Genomic DNA, 26,538 nt, shown 5'->3' with positions numbered 1-26,538 from the left:
ATAAAAGCAGAATTAACCAAAATTCAATTATGTTAGATAATGGACAAAAGAAAAGGAGAAGCCTCCCCCACCCCTCAAAAACAAAAAGCTGAAAATTTTCAGCCTGGAGAATCATGAAAATATTAGTATCACTGGAGATACTAACATCAATGGAGATTACACAGCAAGTGAAAGAAAATGAACCCTGTTTTAGATATGCTGCATATGATATTTCAGAGGAACCCTCAAACGGAATAATTTAATTGATAATCAAAGTTGGAAACACATTAGAGAGAGAGAAAAAATAAGCCTCATCAACACAGAAATGACAGTTAAAGCCTTAAAAGTAGAAGATATCTGAAGTAAACGTAGAATAATGATGAATAATAATGAAGGGAAGAAAGGCATATTGGTGACTGAACTTTAGGGAATACCCTCTGTGTTACCAGAGAAGCACTACATAGTACTCACCACACAATGTGTATTTTCACTTGTCCTTGTGGCAAGGCCGAGATTCAATAAAGGTTTACTGGACAAAAGTTCAGATAGATCATTAGGGACAGAGAAGAAAGAAAATTTTAAAAGAATGTAAACTATTAGAGATGTAGGGAACCAGGGAGAGTATCTTGGTTTATTGCTGTTGCTGTTGTTCAGTCACTAAGCTGTGTCCGACTCTTCGCAACCCCGTGGATTGCAGCACATCAGGCTCCTCTGTCTTCCACTATCTCCTGGAGCTTGCTCAAATTCATGTCCATTGAGTCAGTGATGCTATCTAATCATCTCATCTGTTGTTTATTAATCCAGCATAAAGAAAACACCCAGAAATATAAGGCTGTTTGTATAGGAATTGATCTGAAGTATTCAAGAGCCAGAGGAAAAGTTCCCCTAGAGAGAGGGGAGTCCTTATTTTGGACACGGATAGAAATCATCTGAGCAATGAAAAAGATTTAACAGCTAACAAATTGAATTCAGAGGCATACTATTAATTTTGTACAGGTATGTGATTCTTTATCACCAGGAAATTTGATGGTTAATCCATCAGCCACCAGAGACATACTGATGAAGTTAATTAATAATGAAAAGATTTGCGAAAGGACCAATTTAAAGCAGTTTGCTAATGTTATAGGAATGCTGAATAACAATAGTAATAAAGGCATAATTAATGGTACATAAACCAGAGAGCTAAGGGATTCAAATCATCTTGGACAATTTCCTTTGTGAGCTTTACTGAGTTATTTTTGTTACTAATTAGTAAGAATAAATAGCATTATCAAGTGGAAGCTAATATTATGAGGCCTAACAGCTGGAGAGAAGACGGGCTAAAGTTGGCCACTAAATGTGACTGACAATGAGCAAATGACTCAACTTTTATTGTGTACTTGATGTGCAGTACTTCCTCTTTATACAAATGTTAGCCACCTCGACTTTATCACAAGGATATGAAAATAGTTTAAATAAATATGCACAAAATTTGTTAAAATAACAAATTAAGTCAAAAAGACACAAACTGTCCAAAGTTTGTATTAGCATAATAAATAGACGGTTATTCCATAAACTATGCTCAACACCTTCTCCCTAGTGTTAACCACTTCCTTGTACTTAGATGGCTCTTCACTTTTTTCAAAGCACTTTCACAAATATTAGTCAAAGATTAGTCAAAGACCATACATTATGTATGATCTAACCACTCATTGTGCCATACAGGTTTATGTTGCAGGAAATAGTCTTTCTCCTCCCTGGTGTTAATGACATATTCTCTTTTATTTTTATGAATTTTCATTTCTTTCAAAGCACTTTCACACACTTAAATGGAGCAGCAGCATTAAGAATGATCTTTCCACTCTTTGCATCATCTCAATGGCATAATCCAAAAAAGCAGAGAACTAAAAGATTGATAAATGGACTGGATGATTTTGAGGCAGTCAATTCATGATTCTTAAAGTTGAATTCAGATTTTCTAAAAGTCTTAGAATTGCAGCAAACTCTCCAGGACAGTAAGCCAATTCTCTCTTTCTTCCAGGCACTGGCTTTGGGAGGCAGTATAATTAAATAATTAAGATATCTTAAATTCGGGATTAAGGGGAGAAACCAAATATATCATGTTTACCAGTGCAACCCCTCTATGTCAAGCACAAAGCTAAGTAAACAGTAAATACTCAAGAAATCATCGTTTTGATTGTCACCACAGGGAGAAAATTCTACCCAAGCTCCCACAGAATATCTCCTACAGAGTGAAGAACAAGTCTCAATTTATTTTTTGTTTTATTACATGTCCTTAATAATTACTGCTTTTAAATGTGTGTACACCAAGCAGAATATAAACAAATTAAAACCACACAGCAAAAAGCTGAAGGATACAGACAGCTGGAAAATATCAATAGATTCAGAGGGCCAAGAAAATTTCAAAGGCAAATGGGAATACACCTGATGACCCTTAAATTAATTAAGCAAACACTTTTAAATCCCCATGGTTAAACTAAAAATTACTTCAAAAAAGAAGTTTCAAAAGGCAGAACTGTTTCCTATATGTTTATGTCTTTAGTCTTTCATACTGTGAGTTACAAAAAATACATATGGTATTTTTTTTTCTTTGATATGACCAAGATTAAGGCAGGTACTTTGGTTTTAGGCAATTGAACTGCTGGAAATCTAGGTATAAATTAAAATTTTAAATTGATTGTATCTTAAAAAGCATTAAGAAACCATTCCATTTTAAAAAGTCCAATGGTTATACATTTCACAAACATTTATTTTATAACATTATATCCTTCTAATGTAGCTTTTGGGTTGTTTCTATATTTAATACACGGCATATTTTCTTAAAGAATGACAACATAAGCTTAAAAAAACACTACAATCTACTTATACTTCAGATTTAACTGGGAAAAGTTTCTTTTAAAAAATTATTTTGTAAAAGTTGTAAATTTAGCACTCATTAGGAAAAGACAAGCCCATTGGATAATAGTTACAAACCACACAGCCATAAAAGATAAAAGGGGAAGCACAGTGGTTCTCCAATCATTCTGGTCTCCTTAAACTAATGCATGTCCTTTGGTTGTAGATTATTCTCAAGTCAAAGGAAAAAAAACTTCTAAAATCAAGGTCACTGAAAATGCCTAAACCATACCAACTTTGACATGTGTAAAACAATGTTAAAACTGGTCAAAATGATTTATAGTAAAGCATTTTCCATATACTATTTCTCTGAGATAGATGGAAACAAATACTTTACTAAAGATTGTATTTCACATCTGAGAAAACTTTGCTTGAGGTTGTATGGAAAGTATTCAGAGAACAGTGACCTAGGTATCTTGTCTTAGGCCTAGACAATTTTTTTCCTGTATCTATACAATTTTATAGATCTTTCAGTAGTATTCCAGATAAACTACAGGATAAACTATTGCATAAAACATTTGTATACTAAAAAGGTATTCACTGTTTATCTGAAATTCTAATTTAAGTGGGAGTCATAGTTTTATTTGCTGTATCTGACAACCCTATCTTTCAGTATATATTGTTTGTTTCAGAAAATACCAAATTTATTGACTGGAAGAGATTTAATCTTGTGGAAGCTGGGTATAATTCTTTACCTTTAAGGAGCTTCTTGAGGACCAAACCACCATAAATGCTTCCTGCAGCAGCAACTGCAAGAAACAGAACACAAAGAAGTATCACAAATGAAGCAAGTAAATGGATTTTATCTAAAGAATTATATGGGAGCCTGAAATCACTATTGATAGATACAGAATATTTAAAAGATGGTCACTAATAATGACCATCATAGAGAAAGCAAGGGAATTTCATGGATTACAAAGAAAGCAAGGGAATTCCTGAAAAACATCTACATCTGCTTCACTGACTACACTAAAGCCCTTGACTGTGTGAATCACAACTAACGGTGGAAAATTCTTAAAAGACACAGGACTATTAGACCACCTTAGCTGTCTCCTGAGAAACTAATATTTGGGCCAAGAAGCAACAATTAGAACAGGACATGGAACAACTGACCAGTTCAAAATTGAGAAAGGAATACGTCAAGGCTGTATATTGTCACCCTGCTTATTTAACTTCTTTGCAGAGTACATCATGCAGAATGCTGGCCTGGATGACTCACCAACTAGAATCAAGCAGGATTGCCGGGAGAAATAACAACAACCTCAGATATGCAGATGATACCACTCTAATGGCAGGAAGTGAAGAGAAACTAAAGAGCCTCTTGATGAGGGTGAAAGAGGAGTGAAAAGGCTGATTAAAACTGAATATTCAAAAAACTAAGATCCTGGCATCAGGTCCTGTCTTGCTGTATCTCACTGTTCGCTGAGGCATGAGCCGGGAAGCTGCAAGAAAACTCAAGGAGCCGTAGGAACTGCAACCATGTTTATTCTCTCCTGACTGGCACGGCAGCCATGGCAGCAGCAGACATGCTGCGGTCACTCACAGTTGACCCAGCGGACACAGCGTAACTGGGCCACGACACAGCCATAATGTGGACACAATGGTGTTTCAGATGGGGCTTATATATGTTTACAGAACAAAAGTGGCCTGTGGCCAAGCCAGTACATTGTGACGTGCATGCGCAGAGCGCTTACAAGTGATCTCAGCTGTTACGTAACCATGTATTTAGAGAACGTGGGGTGGGGAGCAGGAGAGTCCATGGGGCAGAGGGCTTGACCATCGCTTTCTTGGCTAATTTGCTCTTTCCCTACAGGTCCCACCATTTCATGGCAAATAGAAGGGGGAAAAGTGGAAACCGTGACAGATTTCCTTGGGCTCCAAAGTCATTGCAGACGATGACTGCAGTTGTGAAATTAAAAGACGCTTGCTCCTTGCAATAAAAGCTGTAACAAACCTAGACAGTGTATTAAAAAGCAAAGATATTACTTTGTCGACAAAGGTCCGTACAGTCAAAGCTATAGTTTTTCCAGTAGTCAAGTATGGATGTGAGAGTTGGACCAAAAGAAGACTGAATGCTGAAGAACTGATGCTTTCAAATTGTGGTGCTGGAGAAGACTCTTGAGGGTCCCTAGGACTGCAAGGAAATCAATCCTGAATATTCATTGAAAGGGCTGAAGCTGAAGCTCCAATACTCTAGTTACCTGAGGCAAAGAGCTGACTCATTGGAAAAGACCCTGATGCTGGGGAAGATTGAAGGCAAAAGAAGGCGGCAGCAGAGGATAAGATGGTTAGATGGCATTACCAACTCAATAGACAGGAATCTGAGCAAACTTTGGGAGATAGTGAAGGACAGGGAAGCCTGGCATGCCGCAGTCCATGGGGTCGCAAAGAGTTGGCCACGACTTAGTGACTGAACAACTAACAAAAAGCACCAAAGAAGTACTGGAGGCTCCAACTGTTCAGGGGCAGAATAACTTCTTAGAGAGGAGAACCAAACAGCAACTCCTTTACCCATATTAAATACCAGGGCTGCCTCTTGGATATTACTATTCCTGATAGAAAAAAAAATCACAGGAAGACTGCGAACTGTGGCTAATAACCAGAGTATCTCATGCCAATAAGTCATATTCCAGTATAAGATTCAATTAACATTTTTGGTCTTTCTTTTAACCAATTCAGTCTTTAGTAAATTTACTCTTTACCAGCCTATCAGGTAAGAATTTTCTGTACTCAGAGTTCTAAATCAGAACATTAGAACACCTAGAACAATAATTCTTCAGGGAAAGAAGGTAAGTGAGGAAACAGGCCCCTAAGAGGGTGAGGAAGATCACAACCACCTGGAGGCTTTTTTCCCGAGTGATGTGACCCCATAGTTAAGAATCTAAGAATCACTGCCGTAAGAACCAATGGAAATGTATCTATACCTCAAGAAATATGTATTCTTCTGGCAGGGAAAAAAGGTTGAGAATCTAGATCTAGAGTAAGAGGCAATATCATTCTCCAAATGTGTGCTGTCCAATACAGTAGCTGTGCGTGCATGCATGCTAAGTCACTCAGTTGTGTCCAACTCTTTGCAACCGTATGGACTGCAGCCCGCCAGGCTCCTCTGTCCATGGGATTCTCCAGGCAAGAATCCTGGAGTGGGCTGCTGTGCCCTCCTCCAAAGGATCTTCTCAACCCAGGGATCAAATCCAGCGGCTTAAGTCTCCTGCTAGCTTTTTATCACTAGCGCCACCTGGGAAGCCCAATACAGTAGCTACTAGCTATTACTACATGAGGCTATTTCAATTTAGTTAAATGAAAAATTCCTTTAACAAAAATTTAACAATTTTTTGATTTAACAAAAAGCATTTTTAAACTTAGTGTTCTACACAGGCATACGCTAGTTCTGACTTAAAGGAGTGGGTGACTTGCCACTGGGACGGGGATTGGGAAGCTGCTGGCAGGCTGGCACTAGAGATCAGTGAGGGGCTAGAACATTTACAAGAAACAAACCACAAGCTGCGTGCCTCACAGTGTGCCCATGATGCTTCTTCACTGCACATCTCAGTATCCTCTAACATCCTTTCTTAGTTTTAACGAGTATCCGATCAACAAATTGTTGGAAACAGATCACCTGGGGTGAACACGTGCAGGGAGAACAATCATCCTGCCTGCTTCACAGATTTTCAGCTATGCTTCCAATCTTTCTGTACTAAAGTAATAAAGTGCTATCCTTCAAATGCAAAGATGACAGAACAGGTATTTTTAAGTAACAACATTGCCCCAAATTCTCTTTATAGAACACAAGATGACTTAAGGGCTTCCCTGGTGGTTCAGTGGTAAAGAATCCGCCTGCCAATGCAGAACACACAGATTCAATCCCTGATCTGGGAAGATCCCACCTGGCTTGGAGCAACTAAGCCTACGCACCACACCTATTGAGTCTGTGCTCTAGAGCCTGGCAGCTGCAACTACCGAGCTCATTGCTGAAGCCTGCGCACCCTAGAGCCCATGCTCCACAACAAAAGAAGCCACTGCAAGAAGCCCGTGTACTGCAACTGGAGAGTAGCCTCCGCCTTCTGCAACTAGAGAAAAGCCCACGCAGCAATGAAGACCCAGAACATCAAAAAATTAAAGAAAACTTTTTTTTAAAGTCAGGTTATAAAAACAAACAAAAAAAGATGATTAAAAAAACTACAAGGTTACATATGTTTGGGAAATGCTATATACTAGAGCCCATTTTTAAAGATTCACAGTCCGTGCTGGCATATTAAAAGTTCTGAGATCTAAAATAACAAAATTCATTTGATTTTAACCAGCAACCCCCAAGTTTAGAGAACTGCATAACTTCTTTCTCAAAATTCATATAAACATCCTGTAACACACATTTTGGAAAACACTGGAATTGTTAAAGCCTTCAACAATGACAGGAAAAACTATATATAGTCATTTCTCAGCTTCTCACAGATGGATCATTCCAGCAATGAAATTTTCTGATTTGTTGTGAGTTTCATGATGTGCCTCTGAAAGAGATTTTGAAGACCTAAGGCCCAACACTTGTGAATATGACCTTATTTGGAAATAGAGTCTTCACGCTGCTGCTAAGCCACTTCAGTCGGGTCCGACTCTGTGCAACCCCATAGACAGGAGCCCACCAGGCTCCCCTGTCCCTGGGATTTTCCAGGCAAAAACACTGGAGTGGGTTGCCATTTCCTTCTCCAATGCATGAAAGTGAAAAGTGAAAGTGAAGTTGCTCAGTTGTATCTGACTCTTAGCGACCCCATGGACTGCAGCCTACTAGGCTCCTCCATCCATGGGATTTTCCAGGCAAGAGTACTGGAGTGGGGTGAGGGTCTTCATAGACGTTATCAACTTAAGATGAAGTCATACTGGATTAAGGTGGCTCTAAATCCAACTGATGTCCTTATAAGAAGGCCACGTGAAAACACAGATATACACAAGGGAGAACATTACATGAAGACAGAGATGGAGGCTGGAGCAATGTATCTGCAAGTCAAGGAACACCGAGGGCTTGCTGGCAACTACCAGAAGGTAGGAGGGAGCTAAGCAATCGATTTCTCCCTCAGAGCCTCCAGAAGGAACCAACCCTACTGCTATCTTGACTGTGGACTTCTGGCCTTCATAACTATAAGACAATAAATTTAAGCCACCCAGTTTGTGGTACTTTGTTACAGCAACACTAGGTAATGAATATGTTATTCTTCATCATCAGAGATTTCAGGCCAATGACATCACTCACTTTCAGATAAAGATGGCAGATTGAACATACATATCTACTTTCACTCCCTCCTGAAATCTCAGTAAAACAATAGAAAAGGAATATTTTTAGAAGTAATAAACCTACAAAGATACAGAAAAAGAGAGATGACTTTAATGAAATTGTATTAGGTTGGTGCAAAAGCTATTGCAGGTTTGCACTGTTGCCATTTGTCATTTGATATTGGAAAGGAAAAAAAAGTGAAAATGTTAGTTGCTTAGTCATATCCAACAACCCTTTGCGACCCCACAGATGTAGCCCACCAGGCTCCTCTGTCCATAGAATTTTCCGGGCAAGAATACTGGATTGGTAGCTATTCCCTTCTCCAGGGAATCTTCTGGACCCAGGAATCAACCTGAGTCTTCTGCATTGCAGGCAGATTCTTTACCATCTGATACTGGGATACATTTTTAAATAAATGAAGTTATGTTATACATTGTTTTAATGCTCATTTCTTGGTTTGGTTTTTTCCTAATGACATTACTTGCTGTTTATTTTATATTTATTTGAGACTATGGAAATGATGTTAGACAAAAAGCAAATTCAAGCGATTTTCTTGAGTTCAAAATGGATTGTAAAGCAATGAAGACAACTCACGACATCAACAATGCATGTGGCCCAGGAACTGCAAATGAATGGACAGTGCAGTGGTGGTTCAAGAAGTTCTGCAAAGGAGACAAGAGCCTTGAAGAAAAGGACTGTAGTGGCCGGCCATCAGAAGTTGACAACAACCAATTGAGAGTCATCATCAAAGCTGATCCTCTTACAACTACAGAAGTTGCCAAAGAACTCAATGTCATCCATTCTATGATTGCTTGGCATTTGAAGCAAATTGGAACAAAGAAGCAGCTTGATAAATGGGTGCTTCATGAGCTGACCAAAATTTTTAAAAATTGTCATTTTGAAGGGTCGTCTTCTCTTATTCTATGCAACAATGAATCATTTCTCGATCAAATTGTGATGTGCAACGAAAAATGGATTTTATATGACAACCAGCTCAGTGTCTGAACTGAGAAGCTCCAAAGCACTTCCCAAAGCTAAACTTACAACAAAAAAAGGTCACAGTCACCGGTGGTCTGCTGCCGATCTGATCCACGGCAGCTTTCTTGGGGCTTCCCAGGTGGTGCTAGTGGTAAAGAATCCGCCTGCCAATGAAGGAGACATTAAGAGACATTGGTTTGATCCCTGGGTTGGGACAATCCCTTCTGAACCCCAGCAAAAACCCTTACATCTGAGAAGTATGCTCAGCAAACCAATGAGATGCACTGAAAACTGCAACACCTGCAGCCCACATTGGTCAACAAAAAGGGCCCAATTCTTCTCCATGACAAAGCCCAACTACACGTCTCACAACAAATGCTTCAAAAGGTGAATGAACTGGGCCACCACATTTTGCCTCATCCACCATATTCACCTGCTGCTGCTGCTGCTAAGTTGCTTCAGTCATGTCCGACTCTGTGCAACCCCATGCACTACAGCCCACCAGGTTCCCCCGTCCCTGGGATTCTCCAGGCAAGAGTACTGGAGTGGGGTGCCTTCTCCAACCATATTCACCTGACCTCTTGCCAATCAACTACCACCTCTTCAAGCATCTTGACAAGTTTTTGCAGGGAAAACGCCTCCACAACCATCAGGAGGAAGAAAATGCTTTCCAAAAGTTAATCGAAGCCCGAAGCACAGATTTTTACACTATAGGAATAAACAAACTTATTTCTCATTTGGCAGAAATCTGTTGATTGTAATGGTTCCGATTTCGATTAATAAAGATGTTTGAGCCTAGTTGTAAGGATTTAAAATTCATGGTCCAAAACTGCAATTACACTTGCACCAACCTAATAGAAACAGAAAAGCCAGAGAACTAGTGGGAAAGGACTTAGGTCTCAAGAATCAAAAAACTGAGTTATAAGCAAAAAAAGGCGAAGATGAAGAAACAATACCAAATATACAAAAAAATCCCCCCAAACTCAAAACTGGCTGTATCAGGAACCTCTAGAAGTAGAGGTGGGATCCATAATAAGGAGTCAGGTGAAAAAATGAATTTAAGAAGTAGGCAAATCTTTAAATTCCCTTCTCCACTCAGCCTTCTAAGGACTGGTCCCTCCTAAATTTGGTAAGGGGTTGGGGAGAAGTTATTCTGTGAAAAGATAGAAGCGCGGGTCTCTGGGCTGGGAACTTAAGTTGTACTATTAAAAACAAATGGACTGAGTGAACATAAACACTAAATGCTAAGACACAACCTCCCATCCCCGATCTCTCAAATTCCAGAATGCTGGCAATCTGGTTTTTATCCACTTGGTGAGAGACTCTGAACATATGCATAGAAAAATCTAGAAGAATACATATTGCATGTTAATCATTATCTCATGCAGTGAGATTACTGAAGAGTCTCACTTTCCATAATATGAACTGAAGTGAAGTGAAAATCATTCAGTCATGTCTGACTCTTTGCGATCCCATGGACTATATAGTCCATGGAATTCTCCAGGCCAGAATACTAGAGTGAGTAGCCTTTCCGTTCTCCAGGGAGTCTTCCCAACCCAGGGATCAAACCCAGGTCTCCCGTACTGCAGGCAGATTCTTTACCAGCTGAACCACAAGGAGAGCCCAAGAATACTGAAGTGGGTAGCCTATCCCTTCTCCAGTGGATCTTCCCAATCCAGGAATCGAACTGGAGTCTCCTGCATTGCAGGTGGATTCTTTACCAACTGAGCTATGAGGGAAGCCCCCATCCATAGTATATGTTTCTATAATGTTATAATGTTTCATGACAAGCACATATCACCTTTCCTCCTGCCAAAAAGAATAAAAATATAAAGATCAGAGACAATAAACAGAAGAGAAATGCTCCTTATACTAGATGGACTGAAGCGGTCCATTAGGCTCAAAATGTCTATGTAATTCAGTTTCTTGCCAAAAGCTGTGTGGCTCAAGTCCTTTGCTTGGAGTGAAATCACCCTGCCACTCTGACCACAGTTTATTGGATCATGATCAGTGCACAAGCTAATACAACCATATGCAGAAAAACATCACTCTTGCCGTGTAGCTAACTACCTCCTTCAGGAATGGTGGGGACTCTGTCCAGTCAGAAGGGAGTTCACGCAGAGTTAACAGCAAACCAAACTATCACACCCTTCTTAAAGATGTTTACTGCTAGGTACACAAAGAGAAGACAGGTCATTCGGTTCAAGTGTGAAATGTCTTGTAGTGCCTAACCTACTATCCAATCTCAACTGGGACTCAGGGTGACTTCTCTAAGGCTAACAGGACAACTTAATTCCAAAATATCCTTCAATAAACTTATACACACACACCAAAAAAGCAGGACAAAAAAGTTTCCACTTCACAAATTCAAGAAAATTAGTTATCAGGGACACTCAACGCATCAGCTTTCCAAGAATACAGGCAAAAAATGACAATAAGAGCCAAATGGAAGAAACATATATTTTCAAATTAACTGCAAGTTAGGATTATCAAAGTATGCACCATTCATCATTTCATTTCTTTTCGTTTTTTGGCTCTTTTCCAACTACCAAAAGCTGGGTATAAAAGAGATAAAATTCAACGTAATGTAATTTAGCTGTGAAAAAGGAAGTTAAAACCAAGAGCAAGAGTCAGATGGTTTCTGAGTAATTGGAATTTAAACCAGTAAAATAAATAATCTTCTGATAAGTCATTCTACTCACCTTTCCTGTATGACAGATTTGTAAATCTATCACCAGATACTTATTTCATAATCATTTAAGTTTAATTATGGAACAATTTGAGTTTAATTATGGAACAATACTGGAGCTGATAAAACAGTAATTGAAAATTTTAAATAAAATATAACATAAAATATGACAAAACAGATTGAAATTAATATTTTTTCTTCCTCCACTTACTAGTTGTTACACAGTGAAGAGTATTTGCTTGGTGCTTAGAATTTAATGCTTCTATGGAAATCACTAGCTGTCCTTCTAGCAATGCTCCCTTTGATACTCCTGCTGTTTCACACCTCTGGTAAATTATTAAATATTTCAAAATCTGGAAAGGGCACAATTCAAAGAAACCACAATCTTCTTTAAAAATCATGGTAATAATAAACTTGTATGATACAGTTAATAATTCTGATATCCAAAAAAATAATATTCTTTCTTGCAAAATGTCAGATTTACATTTGTTAAGAACAAAGCATTGTGTCTAAACAGAAGAAATAGCTAAGTGAGTGACATAAAAAGGGACAGTGAAATTCAACACAATGTCCAAAACAGGAAATGAAGACAACAAATTGCTTTATTCAAAGGATAAATTCATCTGGAAATAATAAGTTGGAAAAATTAAGTGGGAGTTTGTTTCTCCTGTTTCTTTTTTTCTTTCCAAATATAAGTCAACATGAAGATTATGAATAATAATGGCATCTGCTTGTGAATCTTTACTTTTCATTGTATCAACATTTCCCAGGGTCAGAATACTAGTTAAGAGCACTGACTTTGGAAGCAGATACCTGGGTTTGAAACCCTGATGAGTCAAATACTATCACGTGACCTTGTGCAAGTTGCTTAACTTCTCTGTAGCACTGCTTCCTCACTTATAAAAATGAGGACAAATTACCACATATGACGGCTGCTGAACGTAAGCAAAACAATACATTCAAAATGTTTAACAGTGCCTGGCAGATAGTAAATGCTTAATAAATATTAGCTATTATTTCTAATAAAGTCATCTGCACACAATATTCTAAGTTGAACAGGTCTCCAAGGTATCTTGGTAAAACATTCAATCTTGATAATTTTAAAATAACATATATTGTATTTAATTTCCATGATTATTTATGAAAGTAGACTCTCACTTCCAAACTGAGGTACCTGTAGCAAAAATTATTACCCCCCCTTTTTTAAAGGCAGAAAGAACTCAGCATGAGAACATGGGAACTAAGATCCTAATTTGTACCAGTTTGTAAGGATGGTTTTCAGGCTTTTCTACAGTCTAACACTTTCCCTCACACATCCTCTGACTTACTGTGCTCCCTCTATTCAGATTTTCCCGCAGTTTCTTTATCCATAATGAGAGAGCAGTAGGGAAAAGAACACTAGCCTGTGAGTCAGAAGCTCTGGGTTCTATCCAAGGTTCTGTCATCTGTAAAATCTAAACCTCCAACTTTGACAACAAAGGCAGGAAAATTGGGAAAACTCAAGGTGCCTTTAGGTTAACCTCTTGTAGCCTATGGTTCTATTTGATCTGTTTCTGTGGTAAAGAATCCGCCTGCCAAGGCAGGAGACCTGGGTTCCACCTCCGGGTCAGGAAGATCCCCTGAAGGAAGGCATGGCAACCCACTTCAGTATTCTTGCCTGGGAAATTCCATGGACAGAGGAGCCTGGCTGGCCACAGTCCATAGGGTCGCAAGAGAGTCCGAAATGACTCAGTGATTAAACAACAAACAAGTAATTAAGTACTAGCTAGTAGTAGAAGTTTTCCCAATCTTCCTGCCTTCTTTGTTGTCAAAGAAAGTTGGAGGTTTAGATTTTACAGATGACAGAATCTAGGACAGAACCCACAGCTTATGAGTTCTGCTTCTGTGAATAACTGACTCATTGGAATAAGATCCTGATGCTGGGAAAGAGCGAAGGCAGGAGGAAAAGGGGACGACAGAGGATGAGATGGTTGGATGGCATCACCGACCGGATGAACATGAAGTTTCAGCAAGCTCCGGGACTTGGCGATGAACAGGGAGGCCTGGCTGCTGCAGTCCATGGGTCGCAGAGTCGGACACGACTGAGCGACTGAACTGAATGCCTAGTAATTAATCCGTCTACGGTTTACAGTTAACTACCAGGTCAGTAGTTAAGAATTCAATCAGGTAAGGCTGTGGAAACTGTCACGAATGAACGAAAGCGGCCACTCTGTGCGAGGTGTTCAGTCCCACCCTCCAGAGCATCTCGGGTCCACGGTAATCTGAACTGGGTTACTGAGGCGTCCGAACCTCAGGTTCTCATCACCTCGCTGCTCCGGGCCCTGACCCAGGAATCCCCTTCACACCTCTGGTGACCCGCGGGCCTGACCCGGCTTTCCCTCGCCCCCACTTTAGCACAAGTTGGCGTCGACTCCCCCTGCCCCCCGCCCAGCGCGCCCATCCCTGTTGTCCGCGCGCTCTCCCGGCGCGGGATGCCATCCGAGCTCGAACCCTAGCGTCCGCTGAGGTGTGGCAAACCCTTGAGCTTCCTGAGCAGCTTTCTTGGGCGTCAGACGGGGGCGACACCCGCGCTCAGCGGACGGCCATGCCCCTCCCCACACACACTGACTAAATACTTCTGAGCGCCCCCCAGGTTTGACTGCCCAGGCGCTCCCACGCCTCGCGTCTCATCTGCACCTCACAACCCCGCGAGGGACAGGCTGACTTGAACCGAATCCTACCATTCCCGAACCTTCCTTCTCCCTCAGGCAACGCCAGACCCCTCTGCCCAAACTTCTCGGCCTCCTCACAAGACCCGTCTCCTCAGAGTGTCCTCCTTTGTTTTCTCTCCCTTCCCGGCATCACCTCGCAAACTGCCACGGCCGGCCCCTCCATTCCGCACCGGGAGCAGCAACCACGCCCAGTGGCCGGGCGCCCGCGGGGGCTACGACCTCCGCCCGCGCCCACGCCCACGCCCACGCCCACACCCTCGGCGGGCAGCCGGACGCTGTCCCTTCCCCTTCTCCCGCCCCCGCGCGCGCGCGCCCCGCCCACCGGCCCGCTGCGCCTGCGCACTCGGGCCCCTTCCCCCAGACACGGAGAGCCGCCGGGACCTGCCTGGCGTGGCCGCGAGGGCCCTGCAGTGGCGGCGGCGGGCCGTGGGCGGATGGCTGGGCGCGCGCCGGCGATGGGGAGAGCCCGCGGGTGGCAGCCGAGGCTGTGGGCGAGCAGGAATGAGGCCAGGCCACGACTCCTTTCTCCCGAAAGAACTTTCCCACGGTCCCGCCGCGAGGTGCAGCCCTCAGCCGTTTGCCTCCGCCTGGAGAGGGGCTGAAGTGCCGGATACGGGATACCCAAGCCGGTGCCTGACCTCCGAACAGTCTCACCTCCTGGTGGGGCTGCTCCAGGTGCCCCAAGCCAGTCTCTGATTCCCAGACTTTAGCAAATAAAAAAGTTACATGTTAATTTCAGGTTTTAAAAATATTTTAATCATACCTGTATCCTATGCAACATTTGGGACATAAATGTACTAAAAAGGGCTTTCCTGGTGGCTCAGAGGTTAAAGCGTCTGCCTGGAATGCGGGAGACTAGGTTCGATCCCTGGGTCGGGAAGATCCCCTGGAGAAGGAAATGGCAACCCACTCCAGTACTCTTGCCTAGAGAATCCCATGGAGGGAGGAGCCATGGGGTCGTTGGTTCATCTGAAATTCAAAACTGGACTTTTGAAATTCAAGACTTGTATTTTGTCTGGCAACCTGTCCCGAGCAGGTCCCCAGCTTAATCCCGGGGTGCCCAGCCAGCGATAGTCAGGATTTGGAAAGGAACAAGCCCCCCATGTTTGTGCATTAAATATGCCAATGACAGGACCAGTGTTTCTTAGTCTCTAGCTCACGGGAGAAGCTCCGGGAGAGCATTCCCAGCTGATGGGAAAGAAGGTAGTCCTCCAGACTCTAGCCAGTGAGCTCAGGGCTGGTCAGGGAGGGGCAGGTAAGAGGGGCTTGAGCCCAAACTGATAATTTGGCAGCTGGTTCCTCAGACATCCAAAAGAAAACTCGTGAGAGAGTCCTGCCTGGCAGAGTTGCCCAAGAAGGAGGGTGGGGCAGGGTGTTGGCTGCTTTCCTTGGAAAATTCTTCCACCCCAGCTCCAAGAAGCCAGGACTGGGCAAAACCGGCAGAGGAGCTGGCAGAGTGCCTGTCCCATACACAGCTTTGGTGCTGCTCCAAAGTGTATGTCTACTGAGACCTGGATCATAGCCTTCTTCATCTTTGTTCAGTGCTGTGGACCATGCTCCCCACCTCTATTGCTCACAGGTAGACTTACTGGAGAAAAATGGCTTTCATTATATTTATGGAAAGTTCATCATAATACTGTCTGGGACTTGCTAAGAGAGCTGACATTTGGGAAATCATTGGTGCCTTCCTCTCCCTCACTCTCTTCTCTCTCAGGTGTCCCCTTTAGGAAGGTGATTGCAAGGGGAAGGGAGCTAAGATTGAATGACTGGCAGGACAGCCTGTTGTCAGATAGCACTGGCTCTTTACATACATTTTTATTTTACTCTCACAAGTACCTTGTGAGATCATTGTTATCTTCACTATTTGATGGGTGAGAAACCAAGGTACTAAAGATGGCTATTTAAAATATTTCCTATGGCAAGATGGCTATTTAAAATATATCCTATGGCAAGTGTTGGCTCGGCAGAAAATGCCCCACCTTGAGAATGATACTGGGATTCTCAGGAAGGGTGGAGAAACAGTGCCAGTGTAGAAGTACTTCAGATGAGTTGGTCTTCAAGCCCTTGTCCTTGGAGTGAACTTCAGGGGTAAACAGGCACTGGAACATCCAGCATCATCCTAGAGTTAACGAATGCCTAACAGAGGTAGCCAGGGACCAGACACAGGCAGAAGTGGGGAAGGGAGCCTGTGATCTGAGGGCCTGCCATCAGGATTGCCGCCATATAAACCACTGTAGTCAGCAAAGTTTGATGGGGACTTGCTGTGCTAAGTGGCCTTCCCCTTTCATTTATCTTCAGTAGTCCTCCCAACCTTGTAAGGGAGATATTGTTATAGTTGTTTTACAAATGATGAAACTGAGGTTCCAAGAGGAGGTTGTATGACACTGAGTTTGTAAATGGCAGAGCCAGAATATGAAATAATAAACTATTTATTTATTGGCTGCATTGGGTCTTAGTTGCATCATCCATGGCATGTGGACTCTTAGTTCCTCAACCAGGGGTTGCATGTGCATCCCCTGCATTGCAAAGCAGTTTCTTAACCACTGGACCACCGGGGAAACCCCTGAAATAAAAATCTCTTAACCACTCCTTCCACTTCCGTACAGCTATGCAGTGCATCTCTCACATGGATGTGACCTGCCTAACTGCTTGTCTCAGGGTTCTGCAGTATAGGGACATCAACACGACCAGGAGAAGCCAACCCCCTCTGTGCAAAAGCTAAGACAATGACCTCAGATACATTCAGCTCCCTACAAACTAAGGCTTGAATAAGCCACAGCTTCCACCCTTATGTCACCCGTCAGTGTGTGCCCCCATTCCGTTTGGGGTCTAGAACCTTACATACTATTGGACTGACTCCACATTATTAAAACTGTATTCACTCAGAGCCCATCCTCAAACTAGAGAAGGAAATGGCAACCCACTCCAGTACTCTTGTCTGGAGAATCCCATGGATGGAGGGGCCTGATAGGCTACAGCCCATGGCGTCGCAAAGAGTTGGACATGACTGAGCAACTTCAATTCAAAAATTCAATTCATCCTCAAACTAGTGGAGTTTTAGAGCCAGAAAGGATTGTAGAGGTTATCAGTGATACCCAACAGATGAAAAAATTGAAGCCCAAAGAAATGAAATTGTCTGTGTGAGGTTAAGTTCATTTGAGTCAACCAGGTCAATGAAGGAGCTTTTGGATGCTGCTCTGAACATGCTCAGTCTTATGAGCAGTGTCTCCAGGGGGCCAGTTCTCCCCAGTCCTTAGTCGTTGTTGTCTTTAAGTGGCTAAGTTGTGTCCAACTCTTTGCAACCCCATGGCCTGCAGCACACCAGGCTCCTCTGTCCTTCACTATCTCCTGGAGTTTGCTCAAATTCGTGTCCATTGAGTAGGTGATGCCATCCAACCATCTCATCTTCTGCCCACCCCTCTTCTCCTTTTGCCTTCAATCTTTCCCAGCATCAGGGTCTTTTCCAGTGAGTCAGCTCTTTGAATCAGATGACCAATGTATTGGAGCTTCAGCTTCAGCATCAGTCCTTTTAATGAATATTCAGGATTGACTTCCTTTATGACTGACTGATTGGATCTCCTTGCAGTTCAAGGGACTCTTAAGAGTCTTCGTCAGCACTACAATTTGAAAGCATCGATTCTTCAGCACTCAGTCTTCTTTATGACCCAGCAACAACCAGTCCTTAGACTTAGTGGCATATTGACTGCGTGCATTCATCTACTTACCTCAGGATTTGGATCACTGTTGCATGCCCACTTTACACATGCTGTTTATTCTGAGAAGAAATCCCCAGTCTGGCCAAAGAGACCCCATCTGAAGAGCCCTGGATTGATTCAGACCCAAACCCAAGGATTTGAGTAGAGCCAGAACACCCAAGGAAATGCTACCAGGTGGACAGTGATATTTCAGGAACTGTGGCGCTGCCTTTCCCTTTTGAGTGTGCCCTCTCTGGGTATATCATTCCTGGATACTTAGGAACTAACTTGTTCCCACCCTCTTGGATGGCATCACCAACTCAATGGACATGAGTCTGAGCAAACTCCAGGAGATAGCAAAGGATGGGGAAGGCTCACATGCTGAAGTCCATGGGGTTGCAAAGAATCAGACATGACTTATGGACTGAACGGCAACCACCTTGTTCCCAGGCTCCCCTAAAGGAATGACCCTGGGCGCTTAAGTGCAAAATGTCCCTGAGGTCCTCCTTCTCAGGCTGTTGCAAAACTAAACCCCCTTGAACAGTTTCTTTCCCCCAGGGAAACAGTTAAGAAAGCCTATTTCTCATGCAGGCAATAGAGAAGGGTTAACTGCTTCTCTCGGGTCCTGAGTCAAGTCTGTGCCCCACCAGTTCCCATAACCGGGTTTCCTGAAATGGAGCAGGTCCCAGGTGCCTCTCCACTAATCACTTCCTTGGAAATGGGGCCAGGAAGCTCAGATTAGCTCATCCCTTCACCTTCTTGAGGCCTTCTCCACCCGGAGCACAGAATCTGGGGCAGCTTCACGACTCACCTCCCTCTGCTTCCCTCTCAGGGGTCACACAGGGATGTTCTTGCAGAGGCAGGTTAGGTTATGGAGGGCACTGGAGGCCATAGGCATGCTGCCTTTTGTGCCAATTCTTGGACTACAGCAAAGGAAAGATTCTCCCCCCAAGACAGTATCAGTGTTTGTATAACTAGAGTATTTCTTCACCCCCCACCCTTATGTTTTCTTCCTCTCCTTCCTAGAATGACTGACTGTGATACTAGGTAGCTTCCTGCTTTTTCTGGCTGACAATCACCCTTAGCACTGATTTCTCATCTACTAGTAGCAGGTTCTGTGGCCAGCCCAGGAGGTAGCATTCCTTTCCTGTTAGTGTCCAGTTTCTCCACTTCCTAGGTAACCAATGAAATCTATGTCACAAAGTAGTTCTCCTCTAGTAACTGGCTTTTTACTTTCTCTCTAGGCAAGGCTGCCTTTGTCCTGCCAGCTGGTGTCCACTGCAAGGGAAGTAGTCTTTGTATAACAGAAGACTTCGGAATGGAAACAGCCATGTGATCTGGTCACGTATGGCCAAAGTAAACTTATTGGTTCAAAGGCCAGATGATCAGCTTTATTTGAAAGACGTGTAGGTTGACCAGGTCAAAGATTCTTCTTCTAGGCACTTCGTTAAAAGAGGACACTGATTCCATATGTTCAGTCTTGGTTTAGTTGTATGATTACAATTGTTGTTCAGTCACTCAGTCATGTTCAACTCTGCAACCCCATGGACTGCACATCTGTACATGACTACTGCAAAAACTATGGCTTTGACTGTATGGCCCTTTGTCAGCAAGTGACATCTCTGCTTTTTAATATGCTGTCTAGGTTGGTCATCGGAGAAGGCAATGGCAACCCACTCCAGTGTTCTTGCCTGGAGAATCCCAGGGACAGGGGAGCCTGGTGGCTGCTGTCTATGGGGTCGCACAGAGTTGGATACTACTGAAGCGACTTAGCAGCTAGGTGGGTCATAGCTTTCCTTCCAAGGAGCAAGTGTCTTTTAATTTCATGGCTGCAATCCCCATCTGCAGTGAGTTTGGAGCCCGAGAAAATAAAGTCTGTTGCTGTTTCCATTTTTTCCCCATATGTTGCCACGAAGTGATGGGACCAGATGCCACGATCTTAGTTTTTTGAATGTTGAGTTTTCAGCCAGCTTTTTCACTCTCCTCATTCACCTTGATCAAGAGGCTCTTTAGTTTCTCTTCACTTTCTGCCATAAGGGTGGTATCATCTTCATACCCGAGGTTATTGCTATTTCTCCTGGCAATCTTGGTTCCAGCTTGTGCTTCATCCAGCCCAGCATTCCACATGATGTTCTCTGTATATAAGTTAAATAAACAGGGTGACAATATACAGCCTTGACGTACTCCTTTCTCAATTTTGAACCAGTCCATTGTTTCATGTCTGGTTCTACCTGTTGCTTCTTGACCTGCATACAGATTTCTCAAGAGGCAGGTAAGATGGTCTGGTATTCCCATCTCTTTAAGAATTTTTCATTGTTTGTTGTGATCCACACAGTCAAAGGCTTTAGCATAGTCAATGAAACAGAAGTAGATGCTTTTCTGAAATTCTCTTGCTTTTTCTATGATCCAACAGATGTTGGCAATTTGATCTCTGGTTCCTCTGCCTTTTCTAAACTCAGCTTGTACATCTGGACACACTCAGTTCACATACTGCTGAAGCCTAGCTTGAAGGATTTTGAGCATTAACTTGCTAGCATGTGAAATGAGTGCGATTATCCAGTAGTTTGAACATTTTTTGCCATTGCCTTTCTTTGGTATTGGAATGAAAACTGACCTTTTCCAGTCTTGTGACCACAAAGTTTTGCAAATTTATTGACTTATTGAATGCAGCACTTTAACATCATAATCTTTTAGGATTTGAAATAGCTCAGCTGGAATTATATCACCTCTACTAGTTTTGTTCCCAGGTGGCTCAGTTGGTAAAGCATTCACCTGCCAATGCAAGAGACATGGGTTCAATCCCTGGGTCAGGAAGATATCCTGGAGAAGGAAATGGCAACCCACTCCAGTATTCTTGCCTGGGAAATCCCATGCACGGAGGAGCCTGGCGGGCTACAGTTCTATGGGGATCACAAAGAGCTGGACACAACTTAGTGACTGAACAACAACAATGCCTAAGGCCCTCTTGACTTCACAGTCCAGGATGTCTGGCTCTAGGTGAGTGATTACACCAACATGTTTATCCAGGTCATTAAGACTGTTTTGTACAGTTCTTCTGTGTATTCTTGCCACTCCTTCTTAATCTCTTCAGCTTCTGTTAGGTGCTTGCCATTTCTGGCCTTTGTTGTGCATATTTTTGCATCAGATATTCTCTTGGTATCCCCAGTTTTCTTGAGGAAATCTCTAGTCTTTACCATTCTATTGTTTTCCTCTATTTCTTTGCATTGTTCACTTAAGAAGGCTGATTACAGTACTCTGAAGTATTTTTCCAGGAATGGTGCTATACCTTTAAAGCTAGTAATATGGAAACTTGATTGAGCTTATTTTTCACCCAGCTCCAAGTTGACTTGATTTTCACCCTTTCTAGCTTTAAGACCACTTTTATCTTCTGTTTACCCAACTCTCATTCTCATAACTGAGAAGAGGCTGGGGGATCAAAAATCAAAAAGATCGGGATATCTTAATTCTTTTCCCATTTTACCACTTACTTTAGGTGTTATGTTCTAGTTTTCCACGACCAAAATAGGAAAATTCTCCCAGGAATATGGTTAAAATAGCATCTGTGAGACAATTTGGGGGCTTCCCAGGTGGCACCAGTGGTACAGAATCCACCTGCCAGTGCAGGAAACACAAGAGACTTGGGTTCGATCCCTGGGTCAGGAAGATCCCCTGGAGTAGGAAATGGCAACCTACTCCAGTATTCTTGACTGGAAAATTCCATGGACAAAGAAGCCTGGCAGGTTACAGTCCATAGGGCCACAGAGAATCAGACATGACTGAGTGACTGAACAGTAAACAGCAGTGAAACAATTTGAGAGTTTCAAAATCTTTAAATTAGAAGAAATCTTAGAAGTCATTTAATCTAGTACTTCCAAACCAGAGGAACAATATTTTTTCCAGCTCATTTCCTTTATCTCCACCCCTCCTCCCAAACAGCCTCTCTCTACCTCCTTCCTCAACCTATTCCTGGTATTCAAGGCAGAGTCGATCTATTAATAGTTGCATATTTTGAGTGTTTAGGATTAGGAAACACCTCCCTAATATCATGCAATAGTCATTCCAACTGTCCTGACAAATTAATATCTAGTTTTTACTTGAAATGTTGAATTTACTTGAACAGATGAATTTACATGAATTGTTGGAAATATGCCACCTCAGAGACAGTCCATTCGGGTTTTGGACAGCAGTGGTTTGGTAGAGTTTTCCTATATATTGAACTGAAACCTACCCTGCTGTGTCTTCGACCCATTGTTCCCAGTTTTGCCCTTTGAAATCACTGAGAATTCATCTAATCCTTTTATAAAGGGTAGAGGGAAATACCCATGGCTGTTACTGTTAACTTGACATAGTGGTTCAGACCTGTCCTGAGTGATTGTATATTACAGATGTCCTTTGCCTTGTACACTATGTTCCTCAAATGTATAAATCCTGTTTTGTGTGAATCCAATCATTTTAAACATACTGGGACAGGGTCGAGGGAGGAACTGAGAGAGCTGGACTGATATATACACACTACCATGTGTAAAATGGATCGTTAGTGGGTACGTGCTGTATAGCACAGGGGACTCAGCTCAGTGCTCTGCAATGACTAGTGAATGGCGTGAGGAGGGGTGGGAGGGAGGCTCAAGAGGGAAAAGATATGTGTGTACGTATAGCTGATTCGCTTTGTTGTACAGCAGAAACTAATAAAACATTGTAAAGCAATTATTTTCCAATAAAAATAAATAAAAATTATTTTTAAAAGTTAAAAAGATAAACATACTAGGAAATGGACTGCCTGAAAGAAATCCTGTTATCAGTTCTTTCATTAACTGAAGAATCCTTTTGTAATGCAAACAACCCCCATTTAACCTTTTTTGCAAATCTAGATTTTCATGCATTATGTTTTACTTAAGGCAAGTTTTGCCTACGTAGAAAACAAGTAAAATAATGATCGCAGCAATAGCTAACATTTATTAAGTCCTTGTCCGGCACCAGCTGTCACAAACCTGACTTGCATTGTTTAATTTCTCACTGCAACTTCACTTGAAGGTATCTCCTATTTTCAGGGGAATCTAGGCTTAGAGAAATTAAATAACTTGTCCAAGGTCACACAATTAGAAAGTGATGGCCTAGAATTTCAACAAGGTCACAAGACTCCAGGACCTTGTGTCCTAATCACCAGAAAGTCTCAGATTGCCAATAATAATTGAAATGACTAGTTCCTAGCTATGTGTCACAGCCCAGGCAATTCAGGCTACAATATAGAAAACTGACCTGAGATCTATAACTTCAAAGATGGATGCAGAATCTACCCTTTTTGAGTTCTGGCACTGTCAGTTTTCCCACACAACTCACATTTTCCAGTGCAATTTGATCAAGGAGCCCCAAAGGTATCCCTTCAGTTATTAGCACTAAGCAGATGCTGCAAATTTTATTTCAGGTATACAGGTAACATCAGACATTTTTTTCACAGCATATTCCCAGGGGTTTGTGGCATAAGCTTATTAGAAGAAAAGGGTAGTTCATTATTGACAAGTAAGTGTTTCCCAGGTGGCTCAGTGATGAAGAATCTGCCTGGCAGTGCAGGAAACACAGGAGTTCGATCCCTGGGTCAGGAAGATTCCCTGGAGGAGGAAGAGTCCCTGGAAGAAATCCCTACTCCAGTATTCTTGCCTGGAAGATCCCATGGACAGAGGAGCCTGGCAGGCTACAGTTCGTGGGATTGCAAAGAGTTAGACATGACTGGGCACTCACGCACCATGCATATTGACAGGTAAGATCAAAAATATTGAGAATCATGGTTGATCCCAGCCTGTTCCTAGGTGAGCTGGAATCATTCAAATGTGTTTTTAGGCCCAGTTTTTAATGGTGCTTAGGTTTGCAAGTTAAAAATAGTTTAGGACGGATGGTCCATAAATAAGTACTGTTTTGAATCCAAACTGGACAAAGATAAATGGATGTAATACTTCTATGTCCTCAAATCAGTTCCAATTTCTCCAGTTTAGTCAGCAACACCATGCACTTAGGGCATTGCTCAGCTCAGAGCACATCCTACGAGGCTCCTGGAACCCCAGACTTTTCCACACTGTAGAAGGGAGCTCCAGGTAGGGCTCCTCCCTCCTCCACACCCCTCCTCTACCCACAGCCATCAGATGCCCTATTTGACTTTATCTTGACTCTTCGGCAGACCTTTGGTTTCAACTCCATGATCTTTGCAAATTATGTCTGAGTTGGTGTTACAACTCTGAGTTGGCCTCCAACTCAGTCTCAAGAAATCAGGTCATTCCTTGTAAGGTGCTGGAGCTCCCCTCACAAGCCCACCTTTCTGACCTTTCCTTGTACAACAGGCTTGTTTACAACCTCAGGTCACAGACTTTTAGGTGAGGAAAGACATAATTTTCTTTATTTCTCAACCTGGCTCTTCGGCCTCCATTTCTACTAATAGCAGGTAAATAATAAACCGTGCCGATTCAAGACAACACAGTCATTTCAAGTTTTAAACTCCATCTCCTAGGACTCTCCTGTCAGTCTGCTTCTCACGGTGTTCTGTGTTGAAGTTTATGTATTATTCAGATACCAGGGAAGGGGCTTCAAGGTCAAGTGCCATCTTCTGTCTCTCTTGCCTAACTGCCAACTTGGCTTTAGCCATTGGGCATTGTAGCTACTGCAGTCGCCGTTCTCTGGCGGGTGGAAGCTGTGGTCTTGGTATAAACAGACAGCAGTGATTGCTTCATAGGAAGCTCAGTGGCTCCCACTTCAGCTCTTCCTGGTACACTGAGCTCCCAGTGGGTCCCTGACTTGGGTCACAGATTCCTCAGCCTCTACCGTGGGATTCTCACCACCCCACCTCCCACCCTACAGCAGTCCCCAAAGGCACCCAGTTCTCAGCTCGCTCCCACACTCCTCGCAGGGACTGGGCACCAAGGAACTTTCCCAAGTCCCTCCAAAGGTCAAGGAGTCAGGAAGAGTTGGGCTTAGGGGATGAGAAGGCTGGGGGTGGTGAGGAGATGTTTAGACAGGCCTACTTTGCCTACCCAGGTGACGGTGCCACTTCTGCTGTGGCAATTGCTCTTGATAGCACAGGGGGCTTCGATTTTATTTATTCTTGGCCATGCTAGGTCTTGGTTGCTGTGAAGGGCTTTTCTCTAGTTGCACCGAGCGGGAGCCACTCTCTAGTTGCGATGCTTGGGCTTCTCATTGCAGTGGCTTCTCTTGTTGCAGAGTACGGGCTCTAGGGTGCAAGGGCTTCAGTAATTGCAGCAGGTGGGCTCAATGAGTTGCGGCTCCTAGGCTCTAGAGCACAGGCTCAACTGTTGCAGCAATCGGGCTTAGTTGCCCCAAGGCCTGTGGGATCTTCCCCAATCAGGGATCAAGCCCACGTCTCTTGCATTGGCAGGTAGATTCTTGACCACTGAGCCACCAGGGAAGCCCCAGCACAGGGTGCTTTGAGAGGCTGTGTCTTCTCAGAGTTCCAGTAATGAAGTGGATTATGAGCCTCTTCCATCCCCTGTTGTTTGGTGGTGGGAACAGAAAATGAAGTCCCACAGTTGCATCTGAACTCTCTTGCTCTCCTTTCCCAATCTGTTTCAATTTTGCTCCAAGCTCAAAAAGGATTACATCTTCTGTGTGGAAGGAAAATTCACGTGTGCTTTCCAACTAGACAGTTGATGGCATAAACTCCAAACTTTAGGTTCACTGGGTTCTGTCTCTTGAGCTTTAAGGAGAAGGAAAAAAAAACTAAAAACAAAAAAAAGAAAAAAGAAATCCCTGTCAAGAATCTGGCTCTCACAATGTTTTTAAAAGACTGCAGCTTTCAAAAACATCTTCTCTGCAACAGATTTGAAAAGATCTAATTAAGAGTCAAAAACCAAGACTTTCATCTTCTGTATCATTCTTCTGCAGAGGACAGTATCCAGAAAACACCTGCTGTTGCTTAAGTGATGGGAGATAGATCAGGGGTAAAAGAAATTAATAACACATTGTTTGGTATGAAAACATCTTAGTTGCTTCTGTTTACAACAAGGAATCACCTTCTCCCTCAAGGTCTTTTCTGTTATTCACTAATTTATTGCACAGATATCTACATGTCTGCTCTGCTGGGGATACAACTATGAACTGGACTTCAGTGGTTAAGACTCCATGCTTCCACTAGAGAAGGTGTGGGTTCAATCCCTGGTCAGAGAACTAAGATCCCGCATGCCACCATAAGCTGTGGGCAGTGAGAGTCCAGTACATCAGAGACAGTCCAAAGATGCCAGAAGGTCCCTGCCCCAGATTTGGAACCCATGGAAGGCTTTGTGTGGGAAGAACAGCAGGATCTTTAGGCTTTATCCCAAAGATGTTGGG

At 42.8% G+C, this 26,538-nt stretch overlaps 1 protein-coding gene across 1 annotated transcript in view; it reads right to left on the bottom strand.

Annotated features, from left to right (window-relative positions):
• TOP6BL (TOP6B like initiator of meiotic double strand breaks) overlaps positions 1–14,796 on the bottom strand; it is an 82,474-nt gene extending 67,678 nt beyond the window's left edge. Inside the window, exons 1-3 of the mRNA XM_069566375.1 lie at positions 14,649–14,796; positions 12,016–12,157; positions 3,570–3,623 (exon numbers count right to left, since the gene is read on the bottom strand). Of these exons, the coding sequence (XP_069422476.1) occupies positions 3,570–3,623; positions 12,016–12,157; positions 14,649–14,678 (226 nt within the window). The 5' untranslated portion in view covers positions 14,679–14,796. The remainder of the gene's footprint in view (positions 1–3,569; positions 3,624–12,015; positions 12,158–14,648) is intronic.
• Between the last annotated feature and the right edge of the window lie 11,742 nt (positions 14,797–26,538).

The sequence above is a fragment of the Ovis canadensis genome, chromosome 21 (assembly GCF_042477335.2).
Source record: "Ovis canadensis isolate MfBH-ARS-UI-01 breed Bighorn chromosome 21, ARS-UI_OviCan_v2, whole genome shotgun sequence".
Classification (NCBI taxonomy): Eukaryota; Metazoa; Chordata; class Mammalia; order Artiodactyla; family Bovidae; genus Ovis; species Ovis canadensis.
Note: the sequence above shows the minus strand (reverse complement) of the source record. Positions and strands in the feature narration are given on the sequence as shown.